At 42.5% G+C, this 19,814-nt stretch overlaps 1 protein-coding gene across 1 annotated transcript in view; it reads left to right on the forward strand.

Annotated features, from left to right (window-relative positions):
• The window catches only part of LOC126987677 (actin-like protein 6B), a 46,729-nt gene that overhangs the window by 17,268 nt on the left and 9,647 nt on the right, over positions 1-19,814 (forward strand). The window contains exon 5 of the mRNA XM_050844802.1: positions 5,321-5,500. Coding sequence (XP_050700759.1) covers positions 5,321-5,500 — 180 coding nt within the window. The remainder of the gene's footprint in view (positions 1-5,320; positions 5,501-19,814) is intronic.

Below are 19,814 nucleotides of genomic sequence, written 5' to 3' on the forward strand. Positions count from 1 at the left end.
GAAAAGGGAATCCCGAGATCTAGAGGTTGGATAGCAAAGTGTTTTTACTTCAGTTTTGATGTGCATTATCCTATAATGCTCCCCAGAAAGCACAGGTTCACATCTTTAGTAATAAATTACTGCCACATGAAAGTACAACAATTAGGCATAGGCACTACTCTGAATTACCTAAGGGAACAAGAATATTGGATCCCTAAAGGTAGGGCAGCAGTCAAGTCTGAGTTGAACAACTGCACCACATGTACCAAGCATAATACATCAGCATTCAAGTATCCTAAATTTACCCACATGAACCTGTTTAAGCCCTTTCTGCACGTAGGTGTAGATTACACAGGTCACTTTTGGGTTAAAGAAGAAAGCAGTGACAATACGGAAAAAATGTATATATACTGGTATTTACTTGTCTCGATATAAGACCAGTCCGTTTTGAAATACTCCCTGATATGTCGTCTAAAAACTTTATTTTGGCTTTTCAAAGATTTTGCACTACCTACTTCATTCCACAGTACTTGTATAATGATAATGCCAAGTCATTTTTAAAGGGTGGATCTATACTTGAAAACTCTACGGTCCGAGGAATTTCAATCCGAGCTAGAGAGGTGTAACATAAAACATGTTAGGATTCCTTTATGCTCAGCTTGGGTTGGCTTGGCCTGGGAAAGACTAATCAGAGTATTGAAAGGCAGCCTCTATAAGGCAGTAGGAAGAGCCAAGTTGACATACTTTGAGCTTTTAACAACACTCTCTAACATTCAACTTGCTACAAATTCAAGGCCTTTGACATACAGATCTAACTCTGATAGTCTAGAGTTCTTGACACCTAATTCCTTCCTTAGACTACATGGCAATTCCTCGCTGATACTAAGACAAGATGCTAGTGAGGTCTGGACTGACGATCAAAGCCAACCATCACTAGGAAAGACCTTAGAAATACAGGAGGAAATAATAGAAAACTTAAAGAAGCTGTGATATGAGAGCTATTTGCTGAGCCTTAGAGAACATAGTAGAAATTTATATCAGAGTGGCTGGAAAAATAGAATTAAGATAGGAGACATAGTACTAGTTAAGGCCCTGAACAGACCTAGACACTTTTGGATGATGGGAAAGGTTTTGGAATTAATTGCAGGTTTTGATGGCAAAATAAGGACTGTCAAGCTGAAGCAAAGTAATGGGTCTAATCACTATCACTATATGCAATCTCTACCCATTAGAATTATCAGTGACTCATCCAATAAGGGGCACAGAAAACAGGGGTGCAGAGGCCAGCAATAATAGTAATCAAGGATCTAGTCAATCAGTAAGGCCTAAAAGGAAGGCTACAGAAAGCTTCCAAAGGATGCTTAGCGACAATATCGGTGATTTGTAAGAGTTGCTCTCCTTATGAATACAGTAAAACCCCGATTATCCGAAAGCGGATTATCCGAAAAACCGGATTATCTGAAATTGATCTGGATAATGCAATCAAATTTTTTTTTTTCTATACTAAAACGTTATAAAACATCAAAAATAAATCAAAGTAACTACATATGTACTATATTAACACATTTAAAATTGATAAGAACAGTTAAAATGAATATGCTTTCTAATACGACACGAAATAGCTTGTAACGAATAGATCAATGTATTAGACAAAAAACATTAAACAAACTCTCAACAACACCACGTCCGCACCTTCGCCCCAGCAAGGACGTAGGTGCGGTGAACGAACAAACTACTGCACGACTACTCTCACACCGTACTCTCAAGACAACGACACAAACACGACTCCCCTCTCCACTCCATGCCACATTCCCCTTCCAACATACGAGTTGCGCGATAATATGAGTCATCATACTGTGTCTCCACCTGCACGATGCATCAAGGTCACACTTGCAAGCTTGCACAACCATTCACAATCGCACTCGGCAACATTCACAATTCAGATCTGCAACGCTCACAAGTATCAACATACACTGGTCCAGACAAGGAGACACACAGACAAACATACAATAAAACATTTACATCACATGTTTTAACCGTGCTACTTTGTTTAGCGTAGCGTGTGTTTGTTTGGTTTCATTGTTTACATCGTCAGTCGGCGGCAGTCGCGTCACACACTTCACACTGGGCAGTCGCATCGCGTTCTACCTGTGCTTCGAATAAGAACCAAGGTGCAAGATCAAAGTGATATTCATCCAAACGAGAAAGCAAGACACAATGCCGATGATCAAACTGGCGGCGATCAAAATGGCGGCCATAAATCCGGATTATCCGAAAAATCGGCTTATCCGAAAGAGGCTTCCCCCCTTCCATTTCGGATGATCGGGGTTTTACTGTACTCGCATAAATCGAGAGTTACCTGTATTAAAATGTTGGAATCTGCAGAGGAGGATGGCAAAAAAGATTCACAGTATAAGAAACTTGCCATTTGAGGAGAGACTCAAACATTTAACCCGGTAGCAGCGACGGGCCAAATTTGTGGCTTTACCGGTGTGGACGCGACTATCCCCTCAGGCGCAGTCGGGGAGCCCAATAGGGGGTCTCTTTCAACCTTTGTATCTCAAAAACTATTCATCACAGCTAAAAAACAAAAATACCATTGGAAAGAGGAGGTCCAGATCTATAGGAGTCGGTTATGTATGCCTCTCCTGCAAACGTACATGCACGTTCAGGGAGTGTTGAATGTTAACACTTACGTCGGTGTGTGCGGGATGATCAGCCATATTGAGGGAACTGCGGACATCTCTCCTTCAGACTCTGGCAAGGGAGTATTGCCAACTGCAATATTTGCAACTATTTGGTCAAAGAATCAGTCAGGTGATAGGTCAAGCTATGCAAAAATGCCGCTATATTGGGCAAGAACATCCACCAGTTACTCGACTGTAGATTTGCCGCGCTGGGCTGATATGATTTTCCACCAAATTTAGTGAAGAACACAATTGGCAATGCTGTGTTGTGAGAATTAGTATTGGAATACTCTCATCCGCGGGAGATTTGAGTGTGGCTGGAGCTCGCATCGAGCGTTTAGCAACACCAGCAAATACGCCTAACGCTCGCTGCAAGCGTTTAGCAATGAAAGGGTTAAACCCCCCAAAATTGATGATACATAAACTGATCACAAATGCTTCAATATATATTATGAAATGGTTTGTGTGAGTGATGATTTTTTCTCATTTTTCTCGCTTAGAAGAACCATTAAGAAACATGATCCCTGCTGCTACTGGGTTAAATTTGCATTCTCCAGAAAGGCAAAAGGTGCAAGGAGACTTGATCAAAATCTAAAATTAGATGAAGGGCTTTAATAATTATGATAATAATGTTTTGGTGGTAACTGGTAAGAGAGCCAAGTAGGACACATAGCAATGCGTTTGAATTGGGTAAATTCAGATTCAACAAAGGTAGGGGGCTTCGTGGTGCAGTGGTTAGCACACTCGGCTCACAACTGAGAGAGCCTGGGTTCGATTCCCGGGAGGAGTGGAAAAATTTGGGTGGCTTTTCCGATACCCTACACCCCTGCCCACCTAGCAGTGAATGGGTACCAGGTATTAATTGGGGGTTGTGTCCCATCTCCTGGGATCTGTTCCCTTCTCCTATAATTCCTTCCCCTCCTTTCTCTCTTCGGCATATGACCACAGATGTTGCGCTGACTAAACAAAACTTTCCAACTTTTCAACAATGGTGTAGACAAGAATTGGTTTACCAGTAGAGTGGTGGATGGGTGGAACAGGCTTTGCAGTCTTGTTGTGAGTGCCAATATGGTAGATACATTCAAGAAGAGGTTAGATAAATTCTTGGATAGTGAGGTAAGGTTCACAGGAGCTGCCTTGCTTCCTGGCCTCTTGCAGACTCATTATGTTTGTATGTCCTTAGGAAAAACTCCATGATCACCCATAAGGAGAAGAACATCAACAGAAAGGAGAAGAAAAGAGAAAAACAGCCTGTGGAAGTTGAGAATGCTGCACTCTTCATCCATCTAGACCAGAGCTTATCTCGGGTTGAAGTTATTCTAGTGATTAGAAACAAGCATTGGACTAGGGCATGGCATATTGTGTGTAGAACTGATGTCAGATAAACAACCAGAGTAACAGAGTGGCAGCTCAGAAATTGCAATAGTCAAGGCAAGCAGAACCAGATAGAGAGACAAAATTAGAGCATTTGCCAGAGAAGTGTGGAGGCTTAATATTAGACAGAGAGGGATGGAGAGTGTTGGAAAAGGCCTTTTTCCTGCAGTGGACTAGTAATGGCTGTTGGTGATGATCTTGAACTTGTTCCATAGCTAATTGAAAACATAGCTGCTGTATATTTATGTATTTTCTTTTGTATATTTAACCTCAAGTATTTACTTCAACTGATCCTAGGGCTTCGTGGTGCAGTGGTTAGCACACTCGGCTCACAACCGAGAGAGCCCGGGTTTGATTCCCGGGTGGAGTGGAAAAATTTGGGCGGCTTTTCCGATACCCTACACCCCTGTCCACCCAGCAGTGAATGGGTACCAGGTGTTAACCCTTTCCTTGCGCGCAGTGTGGACGTGAATATCCCCTCAGGCGCAGTCGGGCAGCCCAATTGGGGGTCTCTTTTAACCTCTGTATCTCAAAAACTATTCATCACAGCTAAAAACCAAAAACACCATTGGAAAGAGGAGGTCCAGATCTATAGGAGTCGGTTTTGTATGCCTCTCTTGATAACGTACATGCACATTCAGGGAGTGTTGAATGTTAACACTTACGTCGGTGCGTGCGTGATGATCAGCCATATTGAGGGAACTGCAGACATTTTTTTCTTCAGATTCTGGCAAGGGAGCATTGCCAACTGCAATGTTTACAACTATTTGATCAAAGAATCAGTCGGTGATAGGTGAAGCTATGCAAAAATGCCACTGTATTGGCCAAGAACATCCACCAGTTACTCATCCGTAGATTTGGCGTGCTGGGCTGATATGATTTTCCACCAAATTTAGTGAAGAACCCACTCAATTGGCAATCCTGTGTTGTGAGAATTAGTGTTGGAACACTCTCATACGCGGGAGATTTGAGTGCGGGTGGACGTCGCAGTGGGCATTTAGCGCCACCAGCAAATATGCCTAAAGCCTGCTGCAAGTGTTTAGCAATGAAAGGGTTAATCGGGGGTTGTGTCCTGTCTCCTGGGATCTGTTCCCTTCTCCTATAATTCCCTCCCCTTCTGTCTCTCTCCGGCATATGACCACAGATGTTGCGCCGACTAAACAAAACTTACTTTTTCAGCTGATCCTGGACTAGTACATTGATGTAAAAGTTTATATAATTGCTTCCTGACTGTGTGTATTGTCTTGCATAATGTTGATAACCTGTCTCTCATTTGTCAGGTACCTGCCTTCTTCCTTGTCAAGTCAGCTGTCCTTGCTGCTTTTGCCAATGGCCGATCAACAGGCCTTGTGCTGGACTCGGGGGCAACACACACATCCGCTATCCCAGTACATGATGGCTATGTCCTCCAACATGCCATTGTAAAGTCTCCTCTTGGAGGAGACTTCCTCCTTAATCAGGTGAGTGCCATGAGGATCAGTAAATGAAAATTGCCCTTTTTTCTCTTGAGTTTGCTCTTTTAAGTTTTATTTTTTTTTTTTTTATTTTTTTTTTTTAGGAAATGAGAGCTCAGAGGTTAAATAGATATAGAAAATACAACTTGACTACAATGAGGCCCCATTTCTAGCAATAATAAGAGACTGAAAAAATGGTGCTAGTTCTGCACCCAGAAGTTTGGGGGCAAACTTCAAATAGTAAAAGATAAAAAGACGAGCTTTTCAGAAATCGACTTTTATTTTTACTCAGTGTTTTTTGCTGTTCTTGAAGCTTTATTTTGGGGACACGAGACAAATATTCATGGAAATTATCTTCACTGTTGTCTTTGTCCCCTAATCACAGTGAACAAGGGGGGACCGGTGTATCACCTACTGTCAAGTGTATATTTAAACTCCTTTTATTTACTTTTTGTATGTATTTTTCTTATATTCCTTAGGATGAATTAAAACATCAATGTTATTGTTATTATTATTATTATTATTATTATTATTATTATTATTACTATTATTATTATTATTATTATTATTATTATTATTATTATTATTATTATTATTATTATTATTATTATTGTTGTTATTATTATTATTATTATTATTATTATTATCATTATTATTATTATTATTTCTATTATTATTGACTTCTATGAGCTCTGTCATTTGTTCACCAATTTCTTTCTTACTCACACATAAGATACATTCCTATTATGCTAATGAATGTATGTGATTACTTTTTCAATTCCTGGTTTTATTTAGGCCTACAGTTCCCTCTCGAGTTTCGCGCTCGCTTCGTTCTAAAGGTACAGCGCTAAACTCAAGGATCACAAAACTCGAGGTTTGAAAACACTGAATAAGCGCTTATCTGTTCCGACCCGTGGAGATTTTTATTTATTTTTTATTTTTTTATTTTACATGTGGGCTATGGTGCCGGTAGACTATCCATCTGGGCCTGATGGTCGGCCCCGAGCCCGTCATGGTGCAGGCAACTGTTTATAGTGGTGCCATTATAATTGGCTCATGCTGCCCCCCGGAGCTGACTATTTTTCTTCCTTTACTCCCTTGTTATCTCAAAATACATACCTTGGAAAAAGGAAGAAAACAGGAAGAGAGAACGAGTCGTTTTAAAGCCATAGATGAAGCCTTACGATTGGCTGAGCTCTGAAAACACGCTTGTGATTCGCTGGGAGTCCGATGATGTCGCCATGGGCTCACCCAGTCCAGACCGCTGCTGCAAAACAGTGTCACACTGGCCGCTTTCCTCTAACAGTTGCGGCTACTGGCAACACCCGTGCACCCATCTGGGAGCGAGTTGTCGGTTGTCCGTAACCTTGTGTCACACTGGGCCTTTTTCTTCCCACTGCATTGGCGCCAGCTAGGGCAACCGGCAAATCCAACTTTTCCGGGTGTGTGTCACACACGGCCAAGGTCGGTTGCCCGTATCCACATCCACAATGTAAATAAAGCACTTGCCCTGTATCAGCATGGCGTCGTCTGCTAAAGTAAGGGCTGTCACGGCTTGTGCTGCCATTACCCAAGTTATGGACTTGTTGCTGAAGTTAAATGGAAGGAAGAAACAGTTGTGGGTGTGGCGTGTCTGTGGGTCCTCCGTGCCAGTTCTCATTGTCACCACTGCGCATGAGCGGCCAACCCACCCGTCTAGACTCCGACCTCAAATACGTGGATCGAATAACAACAAAGAAACACACACACACGCACGCACACACCAGACTCATCATGAACCATGGCAGATGTTTCTCACAAACAAAAATGGCTTTGCCATTTCCTTGAGTGTGTTAGAACTTATTTGGTGAGTGGTTCACACAAACCAAACATACCCAATGGCAAGAAGAGAGCAGTGTTAAAGACGACTGTTCTCTTCTTGCCAAGAGCTAGGTTTGGTTCATGTGAGCCACTCACCAAATACGTTCTAACACTCAAGAAACTGTGAAGTCGTTTCTGTTTGTCAGAAACATCTGCAATGGTTCCTAATGAGTCTGGTGTGTGTGCGTGTGTGTGTGTGTGTTGTTATTCAATCCATATGTTTAATTGGTTGAGTCAAGATGGGTGGGTTGGCCGTGCACGCGCAGTGATAACAATGAGAACTGGCACAGAGGAACCACAGGCACGCCACACCCACAACTGTTTTGTGACACACCAGAAAAGATGGAGTTGCTAACTAGCTGTATGGAAGAAAAACCAGTGTGACACCAGCTATGGATAACACCGTGAACTCACGGTTGGGCATAGCGTTGTAGCCCCAAACGTTGGGCGAAAAAGCCATTGTGACACCGCCTTAAGGCAGTGAAGCCGCTGATAGGGTGAGCGTCGGCAATGACGTCATTGGACTCCTATCAAATCACAAGCGTGTTTTCAGAAATGTCAGCCAATCATAAGGCAGCTGCCTTCAACTGCGGCTTCAAAATGATCCGTTCTCTCTTCCTGTTCTCTCTCTCTCTCTATCTCTTTCTCTCGCCATAGCCACAATGTTTGGAGGAAAACATCCAGTGTTATACTACCTTTAACCCCTTCAACACGAGGATGTGTATACTGCGTCCTTGCGTGCCCCGTACCATATCCGAGGACGCGCATACTGCGTCCTGGTTCGCTTTAGCCAATATATGAGTTATTTTATCTCTATATTTATGCTTACATCTCAACGTTATCTATTGATGTATGTTTCTTTATGTGCTCCATTTAATTCTGCATGTTTTCATTTATAATACATCATGATTGTGTTGAGTTTATGGCTTAAAACTTGTTATGTTCAAATGCGACATTTGAAATTTGGCGTGCGCGGTGATCTCGGATACGCCGCGGGGCGCTGTTTTGTCCCGGTCGTAGTGAAGGGGTTAAAAGTAGCGTGCGTGACGCCGGTGGTAAGTAGACGTAACCCGTACGTGTCAAAGCAGCGTGAAACTTGGGGTGTTAATGCACGTAATTCAAGATGGTAAGAATTTAGGACTGACCGCATAACTCATGGATCACGAAACTCAATAGGGTACTGTACTTGATTTTATTTTTTTTATTTTTTTTTTTTTTTCTCAATACAGTACCCTCCCGAGTTTCGCGGTTTGTTCTAAATTCTTACCATCCCGACTTGCGCATTATCACACCGAGTTTCGTGCTGCTTTGACATGTACGGGTCACGTCTACTTGCCATCAGCATCACGCACGCTTCCTTAAAAGGTAGTGTCACAAGCTACGACAAGAGAGGGAGATATAGAGAGAGAGAGATTTCTTAAACGATGAAGCCAGAGTTGGGGAGGGTGGGAGGGGGAGATGTGAGGAACTCCTGTCCAAGTAGTTTCAAAATACAGTATCCCTCGCCATGTTGGGGTTCACTTATCGCGGTCTCGCTGTATCGCGGATTTTTTAATTGTATCGTATCGCGGATTTTTTAATTGTATCGTATCGCGGATTTTTTAATTGTATCGTATCGCGGATTTTTTAATTGTATCGTATCGCGGATTTTTTAATTGTATCGTATCGCGGATTTTTCACTATATCATGGGATTTTACGGTGAAATAAGCATTTTCTCTCCTAAAAAATGACCGATATAAATCAACGTAAGTATGAACACACCTAAATAAGCACCTACATCACCCACCTATTTTTTTATTTTTCCGTCGCGGCCTATTGTGCCGTTGGCCCTTTCCCTGGTTCACTCCTCCCCCACTTCCTTTCTTTCTTCTCTCTCTCCGTCCACGTATTTTTCTGCTTCCTTCTCATTTCTTTCTTATTTTCCTTTCCCCTCCCTCCCAGTTTTTCTCTTTTAATCTCTTTCCCTCCCACTCACACTCTTTCTCTCCCCCTCTTTCCTCACCTTTCCCTGACCCTCCCTACCTCTCTCTTTTAATCGCTTTCCCTCCCACTCACGCCCTTTCTCTCCCCCTCTTTCCTCACCTTTACCTGACCCTCCCTACCTCTCTCCTTTTCCCGTCCCATTTCCTCCACTCATTTCCCTTATTTCCTCCTTTCTCACACCCTCTTATCTTTAGTCTTATCTCTCACTCTATCACTCTTTCTCCTTTTCTCCTTCCCCATTAGATTATATGAACACACACACACACACACACACACACACACACACACACACACACACACACACACACACTCACTCGCTCAGAAGGTGAAATGGAAAGGGTGTGGGGAGGGAGGGGCGGAAGTGAGTCAGGTCATGTCCTGACTGAAGCCCTGACCTGACTCTCCCTCAGGACCTCACCTGACTCTCCCTCAGGACCTGACATGACTCTCCCCACTGTCCCTCTCTCCCCACACCCTTCTCCTTGCTTTCATCCTCTTTATCTCTCCCTGTTTCCTGCACTACTTTTCCTTGTTCTCCCTTCTTACATCCTGTATCGCTATTTTTTTCATGACTCACTCTGTCCCTCTCCTCCCTTTCCCCTTCCATATTTACCTAATTGTGATATAAAAGAAGTGAGCTTCGTTCATATTGTCCTTTCTCTGAGTATTCTTCCGCCCCGCCAAACTAATTCCTGCGCGAAGTTCGTATTTAAGAAGTAAATGTCGCAAGTCGAAACAAGAATTATAGAATCATTTATTGGGACCGCGTCCTAACAACGAAACGTCGTAGGAAGTGTTTATAAGAGTGTGGGAAAGGTCAATAGGAGTGTGGGAAAGATTTGTAAGAGTGTGGGGAGGGTTTATAAAACCTTAAAATATATATAAATAATAAAAAAAAATACAAGGTCGCTACTTCGCGGATTTTCGCCTATTGCGGGGAGTTCTGGAACCTAACCCCCACGATAGACGAGGGATTACTGTACGTACCTTGGAAAAAGGAAGAAAACGGGAAGAGAGAACGGGTTGTTTTGAAATCGCAGTTGAAGGCGGCTGCCTTACGATTGACTGACAGTTCTGAAAACACGCTTGTGATTTGCTGGGAGTCTGATGACGTCATCGCTGGCACTCACCCTATCAGCGGCCTCACTGCCTTAAGGCGGTTTCACACTGGCTGTTTTCCTCCAACCGTTGGGGCAACGGGCAATGCCTGTACTCCCAACAGGGAGCGACTTGTCAGTTGTCCGTAAGCTGGTGTCACACTGGGCCTTTTTCTACCCACCACATTGACGGCAGCTTGGGCGACTGGCAACTCCAACTTCTCCATGTGTGCATCACACGCGGCCAAGGTCAGCTGCCCGTATCCACATCCACAACGTAAACTAAGCATTTGCCCTGTATTGATATGGTGTCGTCTGCTAAAGTAAGGGCTGTCACAGCTTGTGCTGCCATTACTCAAGTTATGGGCTTGTTGCTGTAGTTAAATGGGAGAAAGAAGCAGCTGTGGTTGTGGCATGTCTGTGGTTCCTCTGTGCCAGTACTCATTGTCACCACTGCGTGTGTGCGGCCAACCCACCCATCTTGACTCCAACCACATAAACACATGGATTGAATAACAACTCAAACACACACACACACACACACACACACACACACACACACACACACACACACACACACACACAATTGAGGTGGTGGGAATTGGAGAAGGTGCATACAATATATGGAGGAAAGACAGAAAGAGAAAACAGGGAGGAGGTGTGATGTTGATGGTAAGGAAAGGCATTAGGGTGGAGGAGGTGATTGAGGGTGAAGGCTTGGCAGAGGTACTGAGTGTGAAAATTGTGGGTGCTGAAGGAAGAAGGAGGCAGTATGTAGTAGGGTATGTGCCACCAAGAACCAATGCATGGAAGGTCCGAGAATATGAACAAATGATACAAGACACAGTGAGTTGTCTGGATGGAATGTTGAGAGAGGGTGAGAGAATAATTTTAATGGGTGATTTTGATTGCAAAGAGGTAGAATGGGAGGATTGGCAGATGCAGGGAACAGAAGAGTCATGGGGAGGAAGACTCCTGCAATTGGCAATGGAACATGTGCTGACTCAATGGATTAAAGAACATACTAGATTTGGGAAAGAAGGCAAGGCATCAAGACTTGACCTGGTTTTTAGCAAGGAACTGGGAGTAATAGAAAATATTAAAATAGATTGTCCAATAGCAAAGAGTGACCATGCGGTTGTGGAATTTGCAGTAAAAGAAAAGAGAATGATTGACCAAAAAGAGGAGCACAAAATAGGGAGAAATAACTACTCTAAGGCAGACTGTTAATATGAGAACTTTTTTTGAAAATGCAAATTGGAGTGGGCTGTACAAAGCCAAGAGTATGCAAGACAAGTGGGAGGAGTTTTTAAAGCTATACAAAGAAGCCGAGAATAGATATGTCCCAAAGGTAACCAAAAAGGATGTTGGTAAAAAAGAATGGTTCACAAAAAGATGCGAGGCAGCTAGAAAGAGAAAGGAGGAAGCTTGGAAGGGATGGAGGAGAAGAAGAAGAATCAATTCGTTGAACAATTTTAAACAAGCAAGGAATGAATATACAAAAATTAGAAGAGAAGAAAAATGGAAATATGAAAAAGATATAATAGACAAGTGCAAAGATCAACCTAAACTATTCTATGACATGTGAACGGCAAATTAAAGAATAGAGAAACAGTCAATAAACTGAAAATGGATAGAACTACATATGAAGACCCAGCAGAGATGGCAGAAGTGATGAACAACAGCTTTCAAAAAGTTTTCACAAAAGAAGACGAATTCGTACAACCACCGGGCCAGGAAAGAGGAAGGGTTATGCAGGAGGTACAGTTAACGGTGCAGGAGGTCAAGGAAAGCTTGAACAAGCTGGATGTAAGAAAAGTGACGGGGCCGGATGGAGAATCAGGGTGGATCTTGAAAGAATGTAGTGAGCAACTTGCAGAGAAACTGCACTCCATAATGAGTGCCTCCCTGAGTGAAGGAAGGGTACCACAGGATTGGAAGAGAGCAAACATAGTACCAATTTTTAAGGGAGGCAAGAGAGAGGACCTATTAATTTACAGACCGGTATCACTCACTAGTATGGTTGCGAAGATATGCGAGAGGCTGGTTAAAGACAGGTGGTCGTTTTTTTTAGAAAGTGAGAAAATTATCTCGAATTGTCAGTTTGGATTCAGGAGAGGGAGATCTTGTCACCAACTTGTTATGTTACTACTCAAGGGTGACAGATTTATTACAAGAGAGAGAAGGCTGGGGGGATGGAGTGTATCTGGATTTGAAAAAGGCATTTGACAAAGTACTGCACAGAAGACTCATTTGGAAAATAAAAAATAGGGGTGGAGTGGGTGATGGACTGATTAAGTGGCTGGAGGACTTCCTAACTAACAGGGAAATGAGGACAATAATTAGGGACAGGGTTTCCAACTGGTGCCCTGTGATGAGTGGGGTCCCACAAGGTTCGGTGCTGGTGCCAATAATGTTTGCTGTTTATATTCATGATATGTAGGACGGAGTGACCAGCTATGTGAGTTTGTTTGCAGATGATGCAAACCTATTGAGACGAGTGAATGATGTGAAGGACTGTGAGGCATTGCAGAGGGACCTGGATAGAATATGGGACTGGAGTGATATATGGCAGATGGAGTTCAACCTTGGGAAATGTAAAAAAAATAGAGTTTGGTAGGAGCGGTAGAAGATGTGAATACGATTATAAGATGGGAAGTGAGATAATATGCAGAGGAATGGAAGAAAAAGATTTGGGAGTGACTATCTCAGAGGACATGTCACCGGACAAACACATCAACAGGATAACGGGACAAACTATGAATTTGCTGAGGAACATAAGGACGCCATTTGTGTATTTGGACGAGATGATGAAGAAAATAATAGTTGCAATGATAAGGCCAAGGTTGGAGTATGCATCAGTGGTCTGGTCTCCTCACGAAAAGAAGAACATAAGAAAGCTGGAAAGAGTGCAGAGAGTGGCAAATAAGATGGTACCGGAACTTAGGGATCAGACGTATGAGAAGAGACTCAATAGCATGGGGCTCACAACCCTGGAGAGAAGAAGAGAGAGAGGAGATCTGATAGCGGTGTACAGGGTGGCGAGCGGGGTGGAGAATCTGGACAGAGAGGACCTGTGGGTGTGAAACGAGAGGACATGGAAAGAAGTTGAGGGCGACCACGTGCAGGCGAGATGTGAAAAAGTTTAGCTTCCCAAACGGAAGCATTGAGCTATGGAATAGACTGGAGGAGAAGGTGGTTTGTGCAAGAAACATTCATGATTTTAAGGAAAAGTTGGATAAGAACGGATATGGAGACGGGACAGCGCGAGCATAGCTCTTTTCCCGTATGTCACAACTAGGTAAATAAATACACACACACACACACACACACACACACACACACACACCCTAAAACCAAAAGTTGGAATCAAGTAAGATATAACTCTGTGCTGGAAGGTAAGGTACATGTAAATTGGATATTAGGTCATCATTGTTCAAAATTCAGGGCATGAACTTTCGTTTCTTCGAACTCCTAGAATGCTTTGCAGTATGGATGTCTCTCTTCAAAGTCCAACAGTAATCAGCCATCATGACTGCATCCCATCATCCCTGATACCTGGTCTCAGTCTCTTTCATGTCCTGATGGAATCTCTCCCCCTGCTCATCGCTCATTAATCCCAGATTCTCAGGAAACCAATCCATATGTGAGAATAAGTAATGCATTTTGATGCTCATGTTGCATCCGAGGTTTCTGAAAGCAGTCAGCATATTGGTGACAAGTTCTGCATAGTTCCTGGCCTTCTTGTTGCCAATAAAGTTTTTCATGAAAAGAACAAAAGTCTTCCACGCTTCCAGTTCCACTTCGTTCATTGAGTTTTCAAACTCTGGATCTCTGATGAGCTGATGGAGTTGAGGACCATCAAAGATGCCAGCTTCCAACTTCTCCATGGTCAGTCTTGGAAAAGCGTTGCACAAGTAAGTGAAGCAGCCACCATCGTTGTCCAGAGCTTTGGTGAACTTTTTGATCAAGTCAAGCTTGATGTGCAGCGGTGGGAAGAGTATCCTGTCTCTGTCCACCAGAAGGTTGTTTATGATGTTCCTTGCTCTGCAAGGCACCAGTTCCTCCTGTACAGGCCAGTCCTTCTTTGTGTAATGCTGAGCTTTGTCCCTACTATCTCACATGCACAGAAAGCACGGGTACTTGGTGAACCTGGACTGTTGTCCCAACAAAAAGTTCACCATCTTCAGGTCAACACAAATCAACCACTCATGCTGATCATAACGAATTTTCTCCAGCACGTACTTCACCGCTTCATACTTCTCCTTCAGTGTAGTCAAGTGAGCGAGGGGTACAGAGGCAAACTGGTTGCCGTTGTGCAGCAGAACACATTTCAGCGATCGCTTGCTGCTGTCAATGAAGACTCCAATCTTCAGGTTGGTACTGTGGCACTCCAAGCTTGTGCAGAAGCTGCGCAATATCTGTCCAGTACACCAAGTCCTCTTCAGAGAAAAAACGGAGGTACTCTTGATGTCTCTTGTGGTAGAAGGTGATGCAAGCACTGTCAGAAAGGAATTTTCTTTCCTTCATACTGGATGCCAACAGTTTGGCAGAGGACTTTGACAAGCCAAGATCACGAACTAGATCATTTTAGCTCCTTTTGGGAATAAGGATGTGGAGCATCATCGTCAAGAACCACTTCTTCATTTTCTTCAACACTGGAGGAATCTTCGTCACTAATGTCAGGAAGTTCTCCAAAGACAGGTACTGGAATTTCATCACAATGAGCTACAGGACGACGTGCTGATTCAAGATCAGGATACTTGAGGCTGCTCCGGTTCTTTCTGTTGATCCCAGTCAAATCAGTAACGCAGGTAGCAGTCAGTGCCATGGTTTGTCGGCTCCCTCCAAACCATGGGAATTCCAAACTTAAGACAACTCTCTGCCCTTGGTCCAACGACACAGATACTTGTGCATGTCTTGTATACCATGTGTTGCGCCCAAGGTTTATCCTGGTCACCAAGTTACATACCAAAATAATCATGGTAAGCACACTTTATGAAACTTGTGACTGGATTCCTCTTAGGAACAACGGTGTATTTGCCGCAGATGTAGTATCGGCTTATTTTTGCAAGATCTTCTGGCCGAATCCATTTCATTCACCTGCAAAAGAAAAATACCAGTTAGTCAAAAATTGGCGCATGTAAACTTTTCAGAATTCATTTATTTAAAGAAATAAGAAAGAATTTTGCTTCATATAGATAGAAAATACCCGTACGTATAAAACAAAAAACTTAAAAAACATCATGTGGCGATAGATAAAAAAGTTGACCTGATTCAGCAATGTGATTTTTGGATTCAGCATATTAACATTGTCCTAAATCAGCTAAAAAAAAATTAGATGATAAATTTGTTGTTGGCCAGTGTAATCATTGTCCATGAAGATGTAATTTGTAGGAGTGTTGTTGGGTCTTGTCAAGTATTTTCCATAGTCCACTCCTAAAATTCTTAACCCCTTCACTCCGGCGACGTCAGCATCCGATGGGCGTCCAACAGCATCACCGTTAGTCCTCTTCTAAACTTCTTAATTCTCTTCCATTTCCTCTTAATCCTCTTTTAAGCCTCTTAAGAGGAAATGGAAGAGGATTAAGAGGAATTTAGAGGATAATTGGGAGGTTTAGAAGAGGATTAATCCTCTTCCATTTCCTCTTGACCCTTTCCATACTGTGACGCCGACGTATGCGTCACTGATGGATAGGGTTAAGTCGCCATGTCCCGCAGCATTGTTTTTGCTCATCCATAGTGACTGCCTCAGCCACTTAGCAGTACTTCCTGAGGTTTGATGAATGCTCAGCGAAGTTTCTTGCAAGTTTGTGAACACTCCTAAACCCCTGTGAACATTCTCAGTGACTTAAACCCCTTCAACACGAGGACGCGTATACAGCACCCTCTCGAGTTTTGCGATCCTCGAGTTTAGCGCTTAGTCCTAAATTATTACCATCACGACTTTCGCGCATTACCGCCATGACTTTCGCGCTCCTTTGACATATTCGAGTCACATCTACCTACCGTCGGCGTCATGTGTGCTGCCTTAAAAGGCGGTGTCCAATCGTTGGGGCTATGGGCAACCGCGGTTGCCCGTATGCCCAACTGGGAGTGAGTTGTTGGTTGTCTGTATGAATGGAAAACGGTTGTGAGTACGAGCGTGGGTACGTGGGTACCTCACGGCTGTATGTAAACAAACAGACGACGGCAGTGGCTGAGGAGTGAGGAGCAGTGGAAGATGGCCCACCAAGAGACTCGTAAAATGGACTGGCAGAGCTGCTTTGCATACTAATTGATTAACAAGATAAGAGAACACCCCGTGCTGGGGAACCACAGTCCAAAAAACTTTTTTCTCGAGTCTATGAAAATTGTAGCTCTCCCAGTGATGTTTTCCTCTTCTTCTTCTTCTTCTTCTTCTTCTTTTGACCTGTAATGCATGACAGCGATGGTGAAAAGTAACAGTGGGAAATAGCAAAAGGGCATAGAAAACCAAAATCAGGGAAAGAAAAGAACAGAAAAACACCTAAGTTCAGGGTGAAGTGTATAAGTGCGCACTGTGAAGTAAATAAGTCACTTGTTTGTTTTGATTGTTACCAATGGCAGCGATCGATGCTATAGTTTTCCATGTGAAATTGGCCTATGGGGTAGTGGTGGCTGCAGAGGAAGCGACAGGTGTTGAGAGTGTGTGGTAAGGTGCGGGGTGAGGCTAACCCCGCAGCCGCCACAAGGTGTCGTTGTAAAGGCAATACCTCCGACACCATCACATCACATCACTACCCATCGGCCAGTTTCATTTGGAAATTGCTAGAGCAGCGATCGCCGCCATTGGTAACGATCAATACAAACAAAATGACTGTGAAAGCGGCCCTAAGTGCATGTTGTGAAGTATAAAAGTGTGGAGAAGGAGGAACTAAGAAGCGATACAAAGCATTACAGGTCAAAAGAAGAAGGTCCACTATACACTGGCCGATGTTGCGAGAAATATCTCCCCACTGAAATTACCGTATTTTCACATAAAAAATGCCTGAAAGTTTAGCCCTGCGCATTACACGCCGAATGTACAAATTTTTAATGATTTTTTTTTTTCTTTGGAGTGTTTTTAAGGGTCTGTTTTTCGTCTTATCCAATAACAACTGCAAACTTACCTTTATTATTGTTTATGATCCTTCATAGTCCATAGCTGTCTTATAATATGTTACCATAGAATACAGGGCGATCAAATAACTACTATACAAAAATTAAATCAGTGGAGGATCGCCCAAACCTTGCTGTTATCCCGTTTTTCTGTCGGGCGCCATTTGTATGATCTTGATCTTGATGTCACAGGTGGCTTATGATTGTATGACTAAGGAGCAGTACAAGCTACATAAAAAAATCATATTGGAAAAAAAAATCCATGTGTTCATTATTAATTATTATTATTAGTGAGAATAATGTGGTAAATATGATATCAGAAACTGTACATCATGAGTTGTACGAGGAGTTATTTCACGCAACACCAGCCCGGCCGCCATTTGCATTGTTAAACCACAGGTCCTGGCCCGGAACGTGCACCTGCTGAGTCTGCGGAAATGTGGGTCCTGGCTCTGAGTGTGCGTCTGCTGGGTGTATAGAAGTGAAGGGCCTGGCCCTGAGGGTGCGCCTGATGAGTGTACATAAGTGAGGGTCCTGGCCCTGAACGTGCGCCTGCTGAGTGTGCGGAAGTGAGGGTTTTGGCCCTGAAATTACGCCTGCTGACTAACTGCTGAGTTTACATTGTAAAAATGGCTGGAAAAGATCCCAGAAGTCAAAGAAAAAAGAAGAAATGCGAAAGCTGTGGCTATTTTGCTTACCTTAATAAGGAAAACACATGTGATGAGTGTGAACCAAGTACAAATAGTAAGGTGGACAAGGGAAAGATAGAAGACGAGGACAACAACTGCGGAAAATGCAACATGATTGTAAGACCAGTGGACAGTGGTCTAGAGTGTGACAGATGTAAGATCAGGCTCCACTCAGGGTGCGAGGGAGTCAGCCAAGAGAAATACAGATTCCTGACAAAGGACAAAGAATCCCTGTGGTTTTGCAAAAAATGCCATATTAGAGTTATCTCAAAAAGTGACGAAACACATAAGCTAAAGGCGGAAAATTCTGCTCTAAAAAGACAAATAGAAGAACTGAAAACACTGAATGAAAACCTAATGCTAAAGTTTGAAGAACTCTGGAAGAAAAAGGAGGAGATGGTGGAGAATACAGCACAAAAAGTTCTGAGAGTACTTACTATTAAAGGAAACGAAATGAGCATAGCAGAACATGCCGCGGAGAAAGTGCTGGAAATAATTGAAGAAAGAGAGGAGAGGGAAAAGAAAAAAAAACACCATTGTGGTCTTCAGTCTAACAGAATCAGTCAAGCAGATGGCTGCAGAAAGGAGGGAAGAGGTTAAGATCAAATTTGACACAATAATAAAAGGCAGTCTAGGCATTGAAGACTGTGAAGTGGAGGAAATTCATAGAATAGGGAGGACAGACCAAAACAAACCCAGACCAACTATAATAAAGCTGAAACAACATTATAAAGAAAGAAATTGACAAAATAATAAACTCAATTGAAGATGAACCCATGATCCTCCTCAGAGACTTCAATGGCCATGTGGGTTTTTTTGGGCCACAACAACGAACCTTATAACCTTATACTATTAAATGGTGACCAAAAATGTGAAGGAGAAATTACATGGGAGGGCAGAGGCTTTCAAAGTGCAATAGACTTCATACTAGTGAACCAAAGCATGTATGGCAAATTCATTAACATGATAATAGATGAAAGGAAAGAAAAATATGACCTATCAGACCACAACTTACTAACAGCACATTTTGATATATGGACACAAAACAAGGAAAATGGATATAGTGACGAAAAGAAAATTATCACATATCAAAAACTAACGACAGAAACAATAACTAGTTATAAAAAATACATAGAGAATGTATTAAAAAGAAAAAACACAGTCTCTCTGGAAGAACTAGAAAATACCATGTAAGAAGCATGCAATAAATTCTTGGACAGGCAAATACAAAAAAGAATAAAACAAAATGCAAAAGATATAGAACCAGTCTGGATAACACAAGAAATAAAAAGGGAAATCAGTAAAAGAAGGATCTATAATAAGCAAGCAAGAAAAACACAAAACATTGAAGAAAATGAAAGATACAACAACTTCTACCAAACACAAAAAACTAAAGTTAAGCATATGGTGCGGGATGCTGCATCAGTAAATGAAAAGAAAACTACAAATGAGATCAGGAATGGACAAAACAAAACTACCATGATATGGGATAACATAAAGAAACTAAAAGGAGAAACTATTGTAAAAAAGGATATATTGCTATATGATCCTGACGGAAGAAAACTGGATAT

The sequence above is a fragment of the Eriocheir sinensis genome, chromosome 66, assembly GCF_024679095.1.
Source record: "Eriocheir sinensis breed Jianghai 21 chromosome 66, ASM2467909v1, whole genome shotgun sequence".
Classification (NCBI taxonomy): domain Eukaryota; kingdom Metazoa; phylum Arthropoda; class Malacostraca; order Decapoda; family Varunidae; genus Eriocheir; species Eriocheir sinensis.